The following is a 22,415-nucleotide window of genomic DNA, read 5'->3' on the forward strand; positions in this document are numbered from 1 at the left end:
AGCATCCAGTCTGCAATGATTTATCAACTGCTCCTTTAAGCAGCATGTACAAAGATGCTTGCTCGGATTTGTAAAATGACTTCAGTACTTCCTTGTCATCGTGTATGTGGCAGTAAAACACATAAAGAGCTGCTAGAAACTCCTGAAAGCTCAGATGAATGAAGCTGTAGACTTTCTTCTCATGGATTACAGTTTCCTCTTTAAAGGTCTAGGTGCAAATCCCAGAATACACTGATGCTTCACTGACATCTATGCCGCTCTTAACCAGGTCCTCCTCATAGAACATCACATTGCCCTTCATCAGCTGATTGTAAGCCAATTTAGCAAGTTTCACAATCACTTCTATGTTGAACTGCAGGGGTTTATCTGGATCCCTCTCGTCATATTTCTGATTCCTAGTGTTGATCTGAATAAGAAGGAAGTGGATGTACATTTCAGTCAGAGTTTGAGGGATTTCTGCATTGATATTTTTTTTCAGGATATTTTGAAGCACAGTAGATGAGACCCAGCAGAAGACAGGGATGTGACACATGGTGTGGAGGCTTTTTGATTTTCCGATGTGTGAGATGATTTTGCTGACTTGATTCACATCACTGATTCTCTTCCTGAAATATTCCTCCTTCTGAGGGTCATTGAATCCCTGAATTTTTGTCAGACGGTTGATGTATTCTGAAGGGATCTGACTGGCTGCTGCTGGTCTGGAGGTGATCCAGATGAGAGCAGATGGAAGCAGATCACCTCTGATGAGGTTTGATAATAACACACCCACTGATGAAGTCTCAGTCACATCAGAAACTTTTTGAGCATCTGAAAATGATGTAGAGTTGTGTGTAGATCCTGTTTAGGAGGGTTTCATTCTCTTGTTGTTTGATTCCCTGAAATAAGCACCCATACTTGTTCTTCATGCTGGTTTTATAAGTGGCTTTGACTTTTTTAATGGCATCATCCACTGCTTGGTCAGAATCCTGCAGGTCTCCAGTAACTGTATTTTTCTCGCTGCAGGACCTTCAAAAATGAAAGCAATTAGAACATTTTGTCTACACATCACGTCACACAGAACAGAAATCTTTTAGGTATATACCATGCTGGTATGCCACAGAAATATATACTGCACATTTTTTCCTCTAATATGCATGTATTCTTTGTCCAATACAGGCAAAAAATTCACGTGGCTCGAGCAATCACTGCATGATCCACTAAATTTGTAATCTTTCCAGACATTCAACTGTCTGTGTTATAAATATTATTAAAAAAAACACTCATACAGTTTGTGTGCATTTTTATTCATTTTGGTGGCATTTCTGACTTTGCGCAAAGCTATTTTACACCAGCTTTCCTGTTTTTAGGCTTGATGGAGGACTACTGCCTAAGCTAGACTGTCTGTTAATAGTGAATTAATTTGACAACAGTGACAAACATGTGGCTCATTATGAAAGCTGTGCCATCTGGAGGTCACATCTGCAAAAAGAGCACTTATCTACTCAAAGGCCAAACGGACAAGTGCTTGAGCAACATTTGGGATCTTTCTGTGCATTTGCATGGTCTTAGCTAAAGCAGTAACTTAAAAATTGTTTCTGTAATAAATATTTTAACCTAATATTGCATGTTTGTAACCAATATCATCTCAATTGTGTTTTGGAATAAAAACAAAAAACTAAACTGGCCTCTTCTTTTCCTCCTAGAGATACAGAGAAACAACTGGAAAAAGATTGGCAACACAATACAACGCCTAAAGCCTAAATATGACTGCAAAATGATGGTTTAAACAGCTACAGTTTTAACAGAAATATTAATTTAAGCGTTTAGGAAAATCACACGGAATATAAAAAAAATTGCATTGCCTTTTCGTTTCTTATGCCTATCTGATCTTTCAGGTTCTTGTCTGCAATACTGGAAAAAGATTCTCACGTGGCTTCATGATTCACAGCTCCAGTTGTGAAGTTATTGGGTGGATGAAGTGAATGTGTAGTCTTTATAGACACGCAGCTGGGACATGGTGCACCTCCCTCCTCTCTGCTTTCATAGTGACGCTCTTTATCAGGAGTGTACTCCTCCATATCCTTGATTTCAGTTGCTTTTTCTGAAAACATTAGTACACAGTAAACGAAAATTATTTTTTGGGAGGTTATCCATAAACATGCAAAAAAAAAGGTCACCATGTTTAAGTGAGTTATTCAAAAAATTAAACATACTGTAAGCTTTGTTTATGAATGCAAAAATGTTTTAGTAATGAAAATATGTATGCAGTCGTCACTAATGTTACTTGTGAAATTCATAATAAAATTTATTTCAGCTTCAATTTATTCTTGTTTACTTACACCTGTGGTGTTAACCAGGGTCAGGCACAGGCAATTTAAAGGGCATAAGCCAAAAAAAAAAACCTTACAAACATTTTACAACTTCTTTGCCAATACAATGCAATGTCTAAAACCTAAATATGACTGCAAAATGATGATTTAAACAGCTACAGTGTTAACAAATTTTTTTTCCAGGTGCTGGTCAAACAAGTGTGGAAAATGTACAGATGATGAGGGAGAACAAAAGAAAAAGAAGAAATCAATAACTTTTGTAGCTTTAAGGATTCATCTAATTTAATTCAGAATTTAGTGTTTGATAATGAATGGCTATAGTCAATGATTAAATATTAGGGTGAAAAAATAAACAAAATGTCCTAGAGACATCATAAGTATTGGTATCAGTGAATTGGTATCACTCACCTTCAGTCATAAAAAAATATGTTAAACAAAAAAATATATTAAACAAATATTAAAAATATACTGTCTTTATGATGTTTCTACTAAAATAATAGGAATAAAAAAAAAGAAAAAAGAAAAATCTAAGTTCTGTGGTTAAAATATGAATCACTACAGCATGCTTAAGTGAATGGTATTTTTAAAACTTTTTATCAGTTTTATGCAATTTACAGGAAAAATAAGTCTGTTAAGTACATTTAAGAAGACAACTGAAACTAGAAAACAAAAATATAAGATCATTATTTACAAAACCTAAAAATAATTGCAAATAGTTTTGTTTCGGAACACTTTAATTACGGAGAACATCCAAAAAAAAAAAAAAAAAGCATGTTAAGGAAATGGAAATTAATTTCAATAACAATCATGGCACCACATGACATTTTTTTCAACTATGGCCAATTCATCGATATGAAAAAAACACTAAAATCACTTAATTTTACAATTATAGCAGATATTATTATTTTTTTGTATTTTAAAAATTGGCCTGTCGAAAATATTTATTATGTCAATGACCCATATATATTTTGCTGTTGTATTGTGGATCGAGCATATTTTAGAGTATTAAATACGTATTTATACCGATTTCATCAGGCTCCAAAAACTCTTCAAAAAGAACATAAAGAATGGCCCTCTGTCACGGTTGTAGTCATGCGTGTGTGTGGAATGAGCAGGAGAAGAGCGGAGATCCAAATAGTGCACTTTAATAGTATAATCCAACATGAACAAAACATAAACCCAGGGAAAACAGCAGGGGACCAGCAACAACGACGACCATGAACGGAAGACAATGTAATCACCAACAAGGACCGGGGGGAACAGCCAAACTTAAATACACAGAAACAGGGGAGTGGCTACAAACGAGTAAACGAGGGGAAGTACAAATATGGGCAAGGCTAAACCAAATATACAAAACCAAAGGGGGAAACAAGGACTAAACCAATTGTACTAGAAATGGAGGGGAAAAAAACACTAGGAAAAACAAGACAAAACAGAACACAATCCTGACATTACCCCCCCCTTCCCTAAGGCGCGACTCGCGCCGTAACTAAATACATAGGGGTGGGAGGGTGGGCGCCCTGGGCAGGTCCAGGGACCATGGTGGGTCTGGGAGTTCAGGGAGCCATGGCCAAGGGTATAGTCCGGGCGGCCATGGCGGGTCTGGGAGTTAAGGGAGCCATGGCCAAGGGTATAGTCTATGCGGCCATGGCTGATCGAGGGGGTAGCCCCCCCCCCAAAACTTTCTTGGGGGAACTTAGGGTTCTACCAGCCCTGGCGAGCGCAGGATGACGCGCTGGATGAGGCGCCGGCTCAGGAGGGCGCGCAGACTCAGGAGGGCGCGCAGACTCAGGTGGGCGCGCTGGAGGAGGCTCCGGCTCTGGGGGGCGAGCTGGACAGAGCTCCGGCTCTGGGGGGCGAGCTGGACAGAGCTCCGGCTCTGGGGGGCGAGCTGGACAGAGCTCCGGCTCTGGAGGGCGCGCAGGAGGATGCGCTGGAGGAGGCGACGACTCTGGAGGGAGCGCAGGAGGGCGCGCTGGAGGAGGAGCCGACTCTGGAGGGCGCGCAGGAGGAGGCGCAGACTCTGGAGGGCGCGCAGGAGGAGGCGCAGACTCTGGAGGGCGCGCAGGAGGGCGCGCTGGAGGAGGAGCCGACTCTGGAGGGCGCGCTGACTCTGGAGGGCGCGCTGGACAGAGCTCTGGCTCTGGAGGGCGTGCTGGAGCTTTCCAGGGCAGAGCGGGCAACTGCGTCACGGACTGTGACCTGGGGAGAACAGGGATAGAGGAAGTAGAGAGGAAAAGGGGAGAAGCAGAGTGTTTTAACGTTAACGCCGCCTCACTATGAGGCTCTACAGCCTGGGCTGACACCTCAGGAGGCATAGGCGCGGCTTCTCTGGCGAAAGAGGTTTCTAGATTGGACTTGAAACAAGACGAGAGCTCTGCCTCTGGAGGGCGCGCTGGAGATAGCACCACCTCTGAATGGCGCGTTGGAGAGAGCTCCGCCTCTGGAGGGAGCGCCGGAGAGAGCTCCGCCTCTGGAGGGCGCACTGGAGGTAGCTCGGGCTCAGGTGTGTGTGCTGGAGGCAGCTCGGGCACTGGTGGGCGTGCTGGAGGCAGTTCAGGCTCTGGAGGACACGCTGGGTCTTGACTTGACTCCGTGAACACAGCTGTAACTTGACCTGATTCAGGAGACGCGGCTGCCACTTGACTTGACTCAGAGAATGCGGCTGCAACTTGATTTGACTTAATCATAGCTGTAATTTTACTTGATTCATGAACGATGGCCGTGAATTTGCTTGACTCAGGAGCGACAGCTTTGGCTTGACGTGACTCGGAAGCTTGACTTGGCTCAGGAAACACAGCTGCCACTTGACTGGACTTGGAAATTTGACTTGATTCAGGAGACGCACCAGGAACTTGACTTGACTCAGGAGATGTAGCTGTGACGTGACTTAACTCAGCCGTGACATGACTTGACTCAGCCGTAACTTGACTTGATTCAGGAAACCCAGCTGCAACTTGACTTAACTCAGTAACCACAGCAGTAATGTGACTTGACTCTGGAACGTCCGCTATAGCTTGACTTGACTCATGGGAGTCAGCTGTGACTGTACTTGCTTCAGAAAACCCCGCTGCAGCCTGACTTGACTCTTGCAACGTAGCTGCAACTTGACTTGACACCAGACACGCAGCTGCCACTAGACTTGACACAGGAAATGCAGCTGTCATTTGACGTGACTTGGGAACTTGACTAGACTCCGGAATTACAGCTGCAATTTGACTTGCTTCAGAAGATGCAGCTGCAGCTTGACTCGACTCAGGAAACCCAGCTGCAACTTGACTGGACTCCGTACACGCAGCGGCAGCTCGACTTGACTGAGGAACAACAGCCGTGACTTGACTTGACTCAGCCGCTTGACTTGACTCAGAAGCTACAGCTGTAACTTGACTAGATTCTGGAACAACAGCTTCAACTTGACTGGACTCTGGATACGCAGCCGTAAATTGCCCAGACTCAGAGGACGCATCAGAAACTTGACTTGACTCGGAAACTTGACTGGGCCTAGGAAGAGCTGCGCTGACTTGACTTGACTCAAGAGACGCGTCCGCAACTTGACATGACTCAGGGGACACAGCCGCAGCTTGACTTGACTCTGCCGCTTGACTTGACTCAGGAGACGCGGCTGCCACTCGGCTGTTAACCGCCTACACAGACACTAGTGGTGGGTCCAGTACGTGGGCCATCCTGGCCGCTGGCGGCGGGGTCCGAGTGCTGGCCGCGACCGTGGCTGGATTCCGAGTGCAGACCGCGGGCAGCGTCCGAGTGCTGGCCGCGGGAGGCGGCGGCCGGGAGCTGGCCGCGGGCTCTGGGCTGAGGATGAGGGAAGAATTGTGGAGAACAGGGGTGAACGAGGGAGGACAGGATGGAACGAGCCCGCTGGAACCGCACGTGGAGGAAGCTGGCTGGTGGTGAGTTGGAGCGGCCACGTGTTTGTTAATGGGGGGAAGATCGGAGTCTTCCACTTCGACACAGAAATTGGAATTACAAAGAGCAAGGACATGGTTGATAAACTCTGCAACCGGCTTGCAGCGTTCCTCATAAGCGATCGAACAGACCAGAGAATCATCCTTTAGCCCCATTAAGAAACACGTGTTAATCATAGCATCGCTCCAGCTCACCAGATGGTAAAAGCTCAAAAATTCCTCCACATACCGTTCCAACGGCCTCTCCGCCTGTCGAAGGCTTCTGATCTTCTCCTCAGCCCGGAACATCTTGTATAGCGGTTGGTGATTTCTGTCATGGTTGTAGTCGTGCGTGTGCGTGGAATGAGCAGGAGAAGAGCGGAGATCCAAATAGTGCACTTTAATAGTATAATCCAACATGAACAAAACATAAACCCAGGGAAAACAGCAGGGGACCAGCAACAACGACGACCATGAACGGAAGACAATGTAATCACCAACAAGGACCGGGGGGAACAACCAAACTTAAATACACAGAAACAGGGGAGTGGCTACAAACGAGTAAACGAGGGGAAGTACAAATATGGCTAAACCAAACATACAAAACCAAAGGGGGAAACAAGGACTAAACCAATTGTACTAGAAACGGAGGGGAAAAAAACACTAGGAAAAACAAGACAAAACAGAACACAATCCTGACACCCTCTCAGCTGCCATGGCTGCAGATCTTGCCATCAGAACAGAGTGTTCAGTTCAACGCACCATCGTTTCCGTTTAAAAAACGTTTTGCATCTTTTTGTCAGGGCTGAACGCAGACCTGCTGTCTTTATGCTATATAGTTTATTCGCTGTGAAAATTGAAGCGTTCTAATGATAATAATAAAGTTACAACGTTGTTATAGTTAGTACCACATATTACTAACCAGATATTAAACTTTTAAACGTTGGGTAAACGTTGCGTAACCACCAGTGTTGGGTATGTACCTTTAAAAAAGTAATTAGTTATAGTTACTAGTTACTTCTCACAAATAGTAACTGAGTTAGTAATTGAGTTACATCATTATAAAAGTAACTAATTACCAGGCAAAGTAACTATTGTGTTACTTAAAAAAAAATCTAATTTAATATAACTATAAAATAAATATAAAACATTGTACATTAATCTACACTATTTTAATGTTGTTGTGGGCAGTGTTGAGAATGTTACTTTGAAAAGTAATTAGTTACAGTTACTAGTTACTTCTCACGAATAGTAACTGATTTAGTAACAGAGTTACATCATTATAAAAGTAACTAAGTACCAGGGAAAGTAACTATTGTGTTGCTTTAAAAAAAAAAAAAAAAAAAAAAAAAGTAAATATATTAAATAACTTGGATGACCCCAATATTAAATATGTTGAATTAATGAAATTTTAATGAAATTAGTTACATTTTTAGTTTACTCACCAGACTAGTATTAAATATCTGATATAATATTAGAATTATAATTAGCATTCAACTTTAGCCATTAGAACATTAGTAATTAGAATAACCTTGTATGAATGCATGTTTGTCATGTTGACTGAACTTAGGACTGGTGGTGATATTGTTTGTAATTTAGTGTTTCTATGAACGTCTTGTAACTACCACGAATTCTACTATTAATAACAATATTAAACACACTAAGGTTTAATGAGCTGCTGGGTTCATGAATATTAATCACGTTGTCTGCTCTAACTGATTTGCTGTAATCAAAACAGGGATGATAATAGGTGAGTGCCAATGAGATTGCTGTTTGCCAGTGTTGGGAAGGTTACTTTGGAAATGTAATAAGGTACAGATTACAAGTTACTTGATTTAAAATGTAATAAGTAGTGTAACTTTTCAATTACTTTATTAAAGTAATGTAACTTATTACTTGTAATTACTTTTTGATTATTTTTTCTAAATTTCTAATATTTAAACCAGGCAGAGTTAACTTTACAGTAGCACTTAACACTGATTACTGTCAGACTTCCTAAATATTTTATCACTTGAATTAAGATTATAATAAGTAAAGGATAACATACATCTTTATTTTGCGATAACAACTGGCTTGCGATAACAATTAGTAATCCCTCTAATTACACAGCTGCTTGATAGATTATTTAAATGTTTCATGTCAAAATAATTAGACATGAAACACTGATCTGAGTTGAAATATTTGAATGCAAAGCTTCCACAAAGAAATCAGTTGCTAGCAAACAGCAAGTTCAAAGTAGACATTTTATAGGGATACAGTGCAATCATACCACTTTTCTTCACCACATAAATAATTAAGTAGTAGTACTAGTTAGAATCCATTACAGTGTACAACAAAAATGGCAGCAGCTGCGTTTATATGAAACAAGAGCAAGTCCCCGATACCAGGATGACAGAATTAAGAAATTGTCCACATAATATTGAATTAAGCTTTAATATTTTATTAGCTAACCAAACGCAAAGCTTCCACCAAGAAAAACTATCAAGCATATAGCACTGACTTAAGTTGCCCCAAATGAGTCTGAGTTATTAGCTTTTACCAGTTTTTATCAGGGAATAACATACCTTGGAATGTCATGACTGACCAATCAGAATCAAGCATTCCACAGAGCCATGTAATAATTTAATTAAAAGCACAGCCACCACAATTTTCTTTTATTTATTTTTTTGGTGCTTTTTATTGTGATAGGACAGTAGAGAGATGACAGGAAAGAGGGGAGTGGGATCGACAAAGGGTCTCAAGACGGGATTCGAACTCGGGTTCGGGTTACACTATATGTCGGCACGCTAACCACGAGGCTATTGGCGCAGATGCCGATGCTTTTAGATAGTTTAATAGCTATGATACTGGGTTTGAAATCATATGTTTGCATAGTTATGACAGAAAACACTAGCATCTAACAATGCCTTGGAAAAAACAATTATAAAATATAAAGTGTGCCTTCACACTAGAGTTCACACTACAGCTCGTCAAATACAGGTACGCTGCGCACCCATTCAGATGAACTGAAAAATAAAATTATAATAATATTATAATGAATGTTAGTAACGCCGTATTTTATTGGCAGTAATGGTAACGGCGTTGTAACGTAGGAAACAGTAATTCGTTTGATTACTCGTTACTGAAAAAATAACGCCGTTAGTAACGCCGTTTATTTATAACGCCGTTATTCCCATCACTGGTAACGACCAACAGTAGGAAGCGAAACCGAAAGTGAGCCATGCAAGTAGGGATGACTAAATAAACATCATAAAACAATAAAGAGATAAAAGTACAACCACTTCATGTTTATGTGACTTCAATTATTCAAGCTGGCTTCGCATATGAAGCAAACACAATCAAAAACTTTACAAAGATAGACTACTGGAGAACAGATACGTCGAAAGTTCACATACGATTGATGAATCTGTAAAATGGGAATAATTTTAACAAAATAAGATGGATCATTAAAACATCAGCCTACTTACCTTTAAATCCCTTTTAACATCCATTTTACCATATTATATACACTGAATTCAAATTAAAATATTAAAATGAAATATCACAGCTGGATTGGCCTGCACGGAAATGGCTTCGTTGCAAGATAAAGCGGATCCTAATGTCCATTTATGAGATGCAAGACTGTCATAATACGTCCCCACCACTAGATGACAGCTCTATTACAGTTTTTTACATTTGCTAAAACACTAAACCTCATTCTCTAAACCAAATTCTAAATAGCCTACAACAGTTTGTCAAATAAATCACTCTTTCTGCAAAACCTTAAACAAGTTTAGGCAGTTTAGACACTGTTTGCAGATCTCATGCAGTCTTTTTTTCAAAAATCTAAACACATTCTCATTCTCTAAGACACCGTTTGCTCTGTGATGAACTTGTGAAGCAAAACCCTAAACACAATAAAGCAAAAGTTAAGCACAATTTTAACACTTTTTTTTTTTTTTTTTTTTTTTTGGTATATTCACCAAACATAGGTGTGATTTCGTTTGAGTGTGTGTATGTTTTTTGAGTGTGTGTATGTTTATGTATATTTTTTTATTGCTAAATAATTACTATATACAGTAAACATTCTTTTTTTGTAACTACATGCACTCGACACTGTGTTCTAGATTTTCTGATGTAAGGTCTAATGAATGAACTGTATAGTGCATATATTGCAGTTTTTTTCAACTGCTTACACACATTTTCAAAACGTTGCCTCCATTTTTTCAAAACTTTACACACAAATCCAAGAATTGCACACACAAAATGCAAAATGCCTTTTTGCATTCTCTTGCAAAATGAAGCACTTCATTCAAAATATCACAAACACTTCTCAAAAGCAAATATTTGTCATACGTTGCAAACACCTTTGTCTTAATATTATATTTTTGGATATGTCATATACACACAGTTATTCAAAACCTAAAGCTCTACTTTCATGAGTTCATATGTACATTTCTGTACAAGATTGAAAGTAATTGGCAAAATTCACAGAAAGCAAGATTTGTATTTTTTTCTGTAAGCATTTGTGGTTGTGAATACAGTATTACACAGTACGAATAGTAAGATTTTTAATGTTTTCTAAAAGTCTCTTCTGCTCACTAAGCCTGCATTTAAATAACATAAAACCTACATAAAATTTGTAATTATTTTTGCCATTTCAAATAACTGTTTTATATTTTAATATATTTTAAAATGTAATTTATTCATGTGATGTCAAAGCTAAATTTTTATTATCATTACTCCTGTCACATGATCCTTCAGAAATCATTCTAATGTTCTGATTTGGTGCTCAAACATATTATTATTATTATTATTATTATTATTATTATTTATTATTATTATTATGTTGAAAACAACAGCTGAAGCACAATACAGCTTTTTCAGGTTTCTTTGACAAATAGAAAGTTCAGAAGATCAGCATTTATCTGAAATAGTAATTATTTGTAACATTATAAATCTTTATCATCACTTTTGATCAATTTATAGCATCTTCACTAAATGAAAATATTAATTTCTATAAACGTTCCGGGAACATTCCCTGTAGGTTGTAAAAAATAAAACCTAAAAATGACCTGCAGGGAATGTTCTGGGAACGTTCCCTTTAGGTTATTAAAAAAGAACCTACAGGGAACGTTCCTAGAACGTTCTCATTTGGTTCCCAAAAAATAACCAAACGGGAACCTTAGGGGAACATTCTGTGTTTGCTGGGATGTCCCCACCACTAGATGGCGCCCCAGCTCTATTAAATTAGGTTCATGGTCGGTGTACCAATCACTGAATTACACCTCCATACAGCTCTAGTTTTTTTCAATACACTTGGTGTTCACCTACAGCCCAGCATATTACTGTCAGTCTGAATGTGCGATATCCATATCTATTTGGTTATATGTGACCCTGCACCACAAAACTAGTCATAAGGGTCAGTTTTTTGAAATTGAGGTTTATACATTGCCTGAAAGATGAATAAATAAGCTTTTTATTGATGAATGGTTTGTTAGGACAGTCTATGACATTCACCTTTAAAGTTGTCCAAATTAGGTTCTTAGCGATGCATATTACTAATGAAAAATGCCGTTTACAGTATTTACAATAGGAAATTTATAAAATATATTTATGGAACATGATCTTTACTTAATATCCTCATGATTTTTGGCATAAAAGAAAAATCAAAAATTTTGACCCATACAATGTATTTGTTGACTGTTGCTACAAATATACCCGTGCTACTTATTACGTTTTGTGGTCCAGGGTCACAAATATGCATTTGAGATTCTGATTTGCTTGCCCTGTGTCACTGCAATCATAGACTGACAGCTTTCAAATGTGACATATCACTTCCTACAGGGCTCTAGTGTGGCATTCACAGTGTATGAGTTTAATATTCAGCCGTGAGCAAAAACAGTGCACTGCACATGAAGCTACATGCATATCAATAATAAACGCGTCCTGTGAGTCATATACAGTGCACGTGCATGTCTTTGGTCTAAACACAAGCTTCTTTGAAGGACAAGTCTGCTGATAGATGACCCAGCTAAATCTGTAAATACACACATACATCTATACATACATATATACACATTAGCACTATTATTTTGCAGACAGTTTGCACAATATCTCCACACAAAAGGCAGTCTATACCAGATGGCAGTGACTGACAGAGAGGTCATGTGCTCAGTGACGCAAAAATGTCCTGCTTGCTCTTCTTCTTTGAAGAACTCATGTGGGATCAAGTAGACATTAATTTTCTCAGTCCACAAGAAAGAATCAATACTGCTGATCCTGGATCAGCCAACAAGGCCACCAAGGTTGACTCACCCAGCAGTGAAGTAGAGAGACAGATGTGTGGTGATCTGACATCAGAGGTGAGGAGGCTTTGATTGAGCATTTACAGCATGAGGAACATTAAAGTGATAGTTCACCCAAAAATGAAAATTATGTCATTGATTACTCACCCTAATGTTGTTACAAACCTGTAAGACCTTCATTCATCTTCAGAAAACAAATTAAGACATTTTTGATTCCGAGAGCTTTCTGACCCTGTATAGACAGTAATGCAACTACCATGTTCAAAGCCCAGAAAGGTAGTAAGAACATTGATGAAGCTACGAGAATACATTTTGTGCGCAAAGAAAACAAAAATAATACATTCTTCCCCCAAGTCACATCCGCCACAAGAGTATTCTTGTAGCTTCATAAAATTACAGTTGAACCACTGATATCACATGAACTTTTTTTTTTTTTTTAATCGATTTCCTTACTAGGTTTCTGGGCCTTGAACGTGGTAGAAACCTTGCTGTTAATGGAGGGTCAGAAAGCTCTCAGATTTCATCAAAAATATCTTCTGAAGATATTCTGAAGATGAACGAAGGTCTTAACGGTTCTTTCTAAAGATGAACGAAGATGAACAAAGGTCTTATGGGTTTGGAGCAACATGAGGGTGAATAATTAATGACAGAATTTTCATTTTTGGGTGAACTATCTCTTTAATGAAAAAGAGCCAGGTCAGAATTAAATCAAGCAGGAATACATTGAATTTTCAAAGCTGCTTCCAGTGCTGTCTGCCTGTGTTTCCTCTGCTGAGATTGATGTTATGACTCCCTGCACATATTTCACTCATCTCATATTACATGCCTGTAACACACCCCATCTCTCCCCATGATGAAGTTACTTTCACTTTCTGTATTTGCACATTACTAAGGGCTAAAAGACTGCAAGTGCAAAATACACATTTGGATACAAAGAAAGATACATTTCAAACTTAGAATTGACTATTAAAGTCAGATGATGTCTCCATCAATCACATAATATATCAGATAAGTGATCACACATCAGGCCAATCAGAGTTCAATAAATTGATAAAAGCATCCCAGTACCCCTACTACAGTTTGTTGTGTGCTCTAACACTGGATCAGAAAATAGGCCACTTTGTATTAGAAGGAGTAAGTTTAAACCACACAGTTCACAAACAAGTTTATTAAAAACATTATCAATATTTACATTCATGCTTTTGAAAGGTGCTTTTATCCTAAGCAAGGAATATATTTATATGATCAGTTATTGCTTTCCCTGGGAATTGAACCTGTGAGGCTCTACTAAACTATAGGTAAGCCAAGCATCGTTAACTAAGCATTACTAGTCAACTGAAAAAAAAAATTCTTCAAGAATTCAGTGAAGAAGAAAAAATAAGGAAGTGGCATGTATCCTATCCAATCCTTCTGTTAGATCGAGTCCTCATGCCTACACAATTAAGATCCAGCCCCAGACACCAGATCCTGTCAGAAAATATGTTTTGTCTGGTAACAGAACAACTCGTCAGCAAAGTCTAATACCCAAACCCTGTTAACAGGAGGTCTTGTCTGATACCCAAAACGAGCAAAACACTATACAGTCTTCTGTCAGTCGAGAAGTTGACTGAGGAAAAAGCCAGTGAAAATAAATAGCAGAAGACGAAGTGATGATGTTAAAAAGAAGAAGAGTTTATTGAATAGTCTTAGCTACATCTCAATGCTCAGAATTTTTGTCTGAAGAACATACTGTAAATCCAACAAGCAGTGAAATACCAAACTGATTCACAACAACATCCCATAAACCTTCAGTTTCCATAAACATTCCCTCATATCTCTTATTTGTAAAGACAAACAGCCCTTGAAACCACACAGTCATAGAGTAAACAACAATGGAAAAAATATATATAAAAAAAACAATAATATAACATCATATAAATGACTAATCAATAAATGAATCAATGAAATGAGTATATAAATGATTATTATAAATGATTATATGATTGAATGGAATAATAAAATGATTAAATGATTATAAATGAATACACGAAGAATAAATGAAAAATATAAAAAAAGAAAGTAAAACAACACAAATGTATAGTTGCTCTCTTGAAGCAAAACACAGTTTGCATTTTAAGATCCTCAAATCAACGTTAAAATGTTGAATGACATTTATTCATCCAATCACTTCTTACATGAAAGATTTAGTTGAGAAAACAATTTATGTGGATTCTGTGTGAAAGACACTGAACCTGAACCTTTGTATTACAAAACTATCTTCAATATTACACATTTTTTTTCTTCATTTTAAACAATACATATTCACTTTTTAATATCTAGAAACCTAACAAACCTCTTTCTGTGAAATGTTTTGATTGAAATATATATTTCTACAAAAATTCTATAAAATGAAGTGCACTTGTTTTGACATTTGTAATTGTCTCATAAGACTAAACAGTTTTTGGCGCTACTGTATATCTTGTAATTATTCATCCTGTTGTTTAACATCACACAGAGACACTGAATGGTTATAAAGCACAAATCCAGCATAGAGGGGTTCAGTGAATGTGGTTTTGAATGTGTGTAAATGTCTGAGTGTGTTTGTGTCAGAGATGGTGAAGAAGGACAAGATCCCGGCCGCCTCGTCCAGATACACTGCTACTCTGTTTAAAGGAAGTGCTGGGGGAGGACAGTGTCTTTGCACTTTATCATGCCGTACAATCAATTTGTGCCCAAAGCAGCCTAGAACCCAGGATTTTTTATTGCTTCCAAACAAGCCAGAATCTTTCCTGGTGGTTGGTTTATATGACACTGCCATGTCACCCTCCCCACTCCATTCAGCCTCCCAGTAACAGCGTCCAGACAGACGCTCTTTACACAGAACCTGCTGACGGCAGTCAAATCTCTCTGGATGATCAGGATATGACATCGGTTTTGAATTATATAACAACTTTTTGTTTCCCTCTGAAATAGAAAGACGATTGTGTGCCGTGTTTGGATCCAGTGTGAGATCACAGAAATCTGCACACAAGAAAAGAGAAGAAATAAGAACAAAAAATATACTGAAGAATCAAATTGGCTTTGGATCGACTTTTGGGTTCCACAAAAATATTTTTGACCACATGCATATAAACAGTCAAACATTTTATTCTGGAGACCTTATTCTGATCTGTTAATGTATGTGTGTGTAGACCTACATTTTTGTAGTCCTGCTTTAATCATGTTCTCTCCGCCGTGATCCAGACTGTCAAAGAAAAAAAACATGATGTGCCATGTTCTATTTATCTGACTTGCCAAAAATGAAGAGATAAAAAATTGAAAAATACAGTACAACAAATAATCATTTATATTATATATATATATATATATATATATATATATATATACACACACACATATATTTTGCTGTCCATCCTTTACTAGACAATTTTTGTACTTTGTTAGAAGCTAAGCACCTATTGTATGCTATATTAGATTTTCTTCTTCTTTCACTCTTTAGACTATGGCAGCCAACAGAACTGCTTTCAGGAAAGCTATAACATTTGGCACACAAATAGAGGACAGTCTCAACATTAACTACAGAAAATTTTGAGTCTCTAACTAAACCCAGCACCAACTGTCCAAATTTGTCTATGCTAATAACTTTTGAACTTAAGTTTTTTCCCCTCTGACTCTTGGCTAACAATGAGTCGATGGCACCATATTATATCTTTTTCTGAGAAGATCTTTTTCAACATTCCGGTAAAATTTTAGGTAAAAAAAAAAAAAAAAAAAAACACTTTTCCAAATTAATCATATAAGAACATGACTGACCTGACAGCTCTTGCACAATTTTGGCACAGCAACATCTACTGGTCAAGAGATATGATTTTTTTTTTTTTTTTTTTTGCTTATAAATTCTGAACAGTTTGTCCCATGTCTGTCATTTTGGACAGACACAACCATCAACCATTTAGAATTTTGTAAAACGCTGTATTTTATGAATGATTTGGCATATAGTTAGTATGTGTCTACATCACTGGTTTTTAATCCTGGTCCTGGAGACCCACAGCTCTGCACATTTTGTATGCCTCCCTTATTAAACCCTTAAACGCATACTGGGCTGGTCCCTGAAACATACGATCACACCGGGGTGATCAGAACGTTAAAGGAGGGGTATTTTTATTATTTAAAAAAAAAAAACACTTTAGAAAACTGTGTCGGGCCGAGTACCAAAACAAACTTGTAGCCAGTCAGCAGTACGGAGCACTCATTGCTGTTTGTTGTCAAAAACTGTGAAACGCTTAGTATAAACACTAAGGTAAGAGTGACAGTTAAAAAGTTTGTTAAAGGCTCTTAAGAAATCCCTTGCTTCAGGGATTTGTTCTCCTCAGGGACAGGGGAGCGCAGGGCACAACTAAAGCGGGGTTAGTTGTAACACACGTGGTTTAAATATTTCCACACATACTAGCATAACCAAATTTGAGGTATTTACTAGCTGCCATAGCAACATTATACAGAGAGAAAACAGTGCGCCAAAATTCAAAAGCCTTTTGAAGATATAGCTGAATATTTGTTTTACCATGGCTTAAATCATAATTTTTTATATCTCAGTTTTTAGTATTCATTTAAAATGAGACAATTCTGCTATTATTATATTCTCCACTCTGTTATTTATCAGTTTAGTTTTGTAATGCTTCACTAACCAGCAGAAGACACTAGTGGTTTTAAGTCCATTTGCGCAGATGGTGAAAGTTGTAAGACTGCGTTACAATGTGCCCCGCTAAACTATGCTATTATATGACATTAGCAATGTAATTTATGGCAGTGGTCATGCCTTAACTTTGCAAATTCTATTATTGCATTAGTACTGCATGTTTCTCATGGGCATTTAATCATTTTTGACCTTTATTTAACGTAAATCTCTTTTTTGTCTAATTTTATCTTTAAAAGAAAACATGCCTAATAATTATGCACACCTGAATATAAGACGTTTTTCACTTCCAGCTTTCATGGACAATTGGGTATTACTTATAAATTATTACATACAAAATCAATAGTAGTTGTTAAGATTGATGTGGTTTGGAACTGGTAAAATGTGCTTGGAAAAAAATATGACTAGAATATCAACTTGCCCAATAATTCTACATGCACTGTACTTCAATGTCTTTCGTGGGGAGCAGTGTTGGGCACGTACCTTTAAAAAAGTAATTAGTTATAGTTACTAGTTACTTCTCACAAATAGCAACTGAGTTAGTAACTGTTACATCATTATAAAAGTAACTAATTACCAGGCAAAGTAACTATTGCGTTACTTTAAAAAAAAATCTAATTTAATAACTATAAAATAAATATAAAACATTGTACACTAATCTACACTATTTTAATGTTGTTGTGGGCAGTGTTAAGAATGTTACTTTGAAAAGTAATTACTTCTCACAAATAGTAACTGAGTTAGTAACAGAGTTACTTCATTATAAAAGTAACTAATTACCAGGGAAAGTAACTATTGCGTTGCTTTTAAAAAAAAATAATAATAAATAAATAAATATATTAAATAACTTGGATGACCCCAATATTAAATATGTTGAATGAATGAAATTTTAATGAAATTAATTACATTTTTAGTTTACTCACCAGACTAATATTAAATATCTGATAGAATATTATAATTATAATTAGCATTCAACTTTAGCCATTAGAACTTTAGTAATTAGAATAACCTTGTATGAATGCATGTTTGTCATGTTGACTGAACTTAGGACTGGTGGTGATATTGTTTGTAATTTAGTGTTTCTATGAACGTCTTGTTACTACCACGAATTCTACTATTAATAACAATATTAAACACACTAAGGTTTAATGAGCTGCTGGGTTCATGAATATTAATCACGTTGTCTGCGTTCGCTCTAACTGATTTGCTGTAATCAAAACAGGGACGATAACTGGTGAGCGCCAGCCAATGAGATTGCTGTTTGCACATTAGTTCCGCCTACTACCGGAGAAACCAGCAGTTCTTAAAAGCTGAAGTATACCAAAGGAACTCCATTATTTTGAGAGGAAAATACAACAAAGAATATCGTTTACACATAGCGCGTCAATTCTGCATGGTATAAGACTCTGTCGCTCTGTATCTTTCTTTGGGTGTGTGAGACAATGTGACGGCTAGTCATGTGCCTTCACACTAGATTTTACAGCTCGTCAAATACAGGTACACTGCGCATCCATTCAGATGAACTGAAAAATAAAATTATAATAATATTATAATAAATGATAGTAACGCCGTATTTTATTGGCAGTAATGGTAACGGCGTTGTAACGTAGGAAACAGTAATTCGTTTGATTACTCGCTACTGGAAAAAATAACGCCGTTAGTAACGCCGTTTATTTATAACGCCGTTATTCCCATCACTGGTGGGGAGAGGATGAATTTGCAAGCTGTAAGTCCCACAGTTTGGATTCAGCGCAAATCAACTAACACAGTCATTATAAAAGTGTTTAAGCTACCAAATACATCTGTAATTGTAAATACACGGACATTGACAAGACTACCCTTACAAACGAATAAGGAATTTAGTACAATCAGAGCATGTGAGCAGAGCATAGCACAGGGGTGTCCAAAAATGCGGCCCGTGTATGAATCTCAAATGGCCCGCAGCTTGTCTAATATAATGTATTAGCCTAAATGTGGTCCGCCAAACATAATTTACAAAATGTCAACACAGGGTGACAGCACTAGATTTTTGACCAGATGTAGCAGTAAAACGCATGTGCGCTGCCATTTCTTTACCGCACAATCCTAAACGCTCCAAAAGCAGGAGAGAGCAACTTGTAAACCGCGCCAACGCCGCACAGACCATTATTAGCTCTGCCTAAAGACAGCGCAGCCTGAGCCAAGAACAAATGCGTTTACTCTTTAATTGATCTCGATCACGAGACCACTAAACAGCGCTGTGAGATTCCATGAGAAGGGTTCAAGTTTGGAGCAGAGGTCTCCGATACAAACCACGAATGTCGCAGCAATTTAAAGTAGTTTAAAAGCAGAAAAAACAACGCTCACATTCTCAACACTGACGTGGAAAACAGGAGAAACATTGTGCGACAACAAGAATTATAAAAAAAGAAGCAGCTAGAATTCTTTTCAATCTACAAATCACCTACAGTACATTTACATATTTAATATACTGTATTAAATACAGTACATTAATTACACAAATTACACAAGTGTCAGTCTGGATCCAGAACACTTAAGAAGAGATGATGCCAACCCTGAAACAACATACAACACTGCCGGATTTTGCTATAAGTTTAATTGCAACATAATTAATTACTGTTAATAGTTTTCATTGTCTGTTTGATATATTGTCGAAACTTTAATTTTCTGTAAAGCTGCTTTGCAACGATTTGTATTGTGAAAAGTGCTATACGAATAAACTTAGCCTCAGTATAATTTTTTATGTTATGTTATGTTATGTTATGTTATTTTGTTTGTTTTGGGTAAGAAATTATAGAAATTAATACTTCCATTTAGCAAGCATGATTTCAATCAATCAAAGGTGATGATAAAGACATTTATAATGTTACAGAAGATTTCTATTTCAGATAAATGCTGTTCTTATGAACTTTCTATTCATCAAAGAAGCCTGAAAAAATTCTACTCAGCTGTTTTAAATATGATAATAAATGTTTACTGAGCAGCAAATAAGCATATTAAAAGTAATAGTGCTAAACATTCAGCTTTGAAATCACAAGAATACATTGCATTTTAAAATATATTCCAAAAGAAAACAATTATTTTAAATGGTAAAAATCATTTTTACTGTTTTTACTGTACTTTGGATAAAATAAATGCAGACTTGGTGAGCAGAATAGACTTCTTCATTAAAAATTTTGACTGGTTGGCCAGTTGAATATAATGTAAGGAAGTAATGAAATATAGGCCAAAGATATTTTTGTTATGCAGTTTTGTGCATTTCTATTTATTCATCATAAATGTGTTAATAGACTAAATACCATATATATATATATATATATATATACTGTATATATATATATATATATATATGCCCCCACCCCACCCCCAGTGTGTACAGGTCATCAAATCTGGCTCCCTTTAAAAAAAAATTTTGGACACCCCTGGCATAACGGGAGCAGATCAGTGGATGAGAGGGTAGCGTCATTTTACTAGTGTTGCCCAGTACAGCTGTAGGCCTACTGCAGCATGTCACAACACAGTAGCACTACTGCGAACAAGAACAAGTATACTACACAGAAATTATTTTGAGCACACTCACACCGCACAGTAATGGCGGTTAGAGCAGAGTGAAACCTGCGCACTGAACACTGCCAGGTGGTGTGGCACGTCATATATAGGCAGTGTTCAGTGCACAGGTTTCACTCTGCTGTAACCACCCATCACTGTGTGGTGTGAGTCTGCTCAAATATATATATATATATATATATATATATATATATATATATATATATATATATTATTATTATTATTATTATTTTTATTTTTTTTTCTTTCAGCTGAAAAAAGAAAAAATTCAGTGCACCCCTTGGTCGGACATTATCCACCAAAAAAAAAAATTCTAAGTTTTATTTGTCTGATCGTCACAAAATTTTACACAGGCCATCATGAGACCATTTTGACAAACAATTATTAGAAGATCTATTACACACATATTACATGTGTGTTCTGTTTACCATTGGACTTGTTTAATACACATCAACGTAATATTAAATTTAATTTAAAACTATCCATCATACCAGAGTTTTTCCAGTTTGCAGTTTGGATCCTCCTTTCTAGTAATGAACACTGAATCTCCAGGGTGTTTATAGCTCAGATCCAGCTCTTTCAAATGGGAATTTAAACTCAGAGCTGAAGCCAGATGACAGCAGCCTTCCTTTGTCACCATACAGCCAGATAATCTGCAGTGACAGACATCAAAGGTAGAAATTTATGTGTGTATGCATTTATAGATTTATGAGTATTTTAAAATTACCTCAGCTCCTCCAGTTGGCAGTTTGGACTCTTCAGTGCATCAGAGAGCAGCTTCACTCCTGAATCTTTCAAGTTATTGTTACTCAGGTCCAGCTCCTTTAGACAGTTTGATGATTGAAGAGCTGAAGCCAGGCTTACACAACACTGTTCAGTTAAATTACAGATGGACAATCTAAATTGAAGCAAAAATAACAAATGGTTTTAGTGACCATTGTTACTTTCAGTAAAATGTGCTCACAAAGTTGTAAAAATTAATTAGATTTTATTCCTACTTGGGCTGAAATTGTGATACAACAAAGATTTTTATCTGATTGTAAAATTGTTAAATTATACTGTAAGATTATGAGAAACTGTTAAGACTTGAAATACTGAGAAAACAGTCTTATGTTCATAGGAAAATAACAGTATCTTTGAACATATCCACTTCTCCCATTTATCCAACATATCAAATCCCTATATCCTGCTGGTAAATTGTAATGAACAAAATAAATATACAAATAATCTGACACGCAAACCTCAGTTTCTTTAGTTGGCAGTTTGGACTCTTCAGGGCATCAAAGAGCAGCTTCCCTCCTAAATCTTTCAGGTCATTGTTACTCAGGTCAAGCTCTCTCAATGAGGAATTTAATTGTAGAGATGTAGCCAGACTTTCACAACACTGATCAGTGAGTTTACAATCAGACAGTCTAAAAAGAACAATAAATGGTTAAATGTTTGTTTTGTTTTCAGAAAAATACAAAATGACAAATGGCAAAATGCTTACAGGGCTTTTCTGCAGTTCCTCACAGCTGGTATCAGTCTCCTTCTGCCTTCATCTGATGTGTTGAATTTGATAAGGTTCAGTTCGTTCAGCACCTCATCTGACATCTGAAACATGTAAGCTATTGCTGAGCAGTGAGTGAGAGAGAGTATCCTATATAAGAGTTCATCTGAATTCACAATTTCTTGAATT

At 37.3% G+C, this 22,415-nt stretch overlaps 1 protein-coding gene across 2 annotated transcripts in view; it reads right to left on the reverse strand.

Moving 5' to 3' along the window:
• Nucleotides 1-22,385, reverse strand: part of LOC127154116 (ribonuclease inhibitor) — a 324,540-nt gene extending 302,155 nt beyond the window's left edge. The window contains exons 1-6 of one of the 2 annotated variants that reach the window (XR_007825441.1): nt 22,227-22,385; nt 21,979-22,149; nt 21,465-21,635; nt 21,229-21,390; nt 15,675-15,721; nt 14,831-15,498 (exon numbers count right to left, since the gene is read on the reverse strand). Coding sequence is in view for 1 of the 2 variants with exons in the window: in XM_051095527.1 (XP_050951484.1) it covers nt 14,963-15,498; nt 15,675-15,721; nt 21,229-21,390; nt 21,465-21,635; nt 21,979-22,149; nt 22,227-22,339 (1,200 nt within the window). In the remaining variant the exon portion in view is untranslated. Of the gene's footprint in view, nt 1-14,215; nt 15,499-15,674; nt 15,722-21,228; nt 21,391-21,464; nt 21,636-21,978; nt 22,150-22,226 lie in introns of those variants that run through there. The other variant, XM_051095527.1, reaches the window with a different exon arrangement.
• Nucleotides 22,386-22,415: the final 30 nt, after the last annotated feature.

The sequence above is a fragment of the Labeo rohita genome, chromosome 22, assembly GCF_022985175.1.
Source record: "Labeo rohita strain BAU-BD-2019 chromosome 22, IGBB_LRoh.1.0, whole genome shotgun sequence".
Lineage (NCBI taxonomy): Eukaryota > Metazoa > Chordata > Actinopteri > Cypriniformes > Cyprinidae > Labeo > Labeo rohita.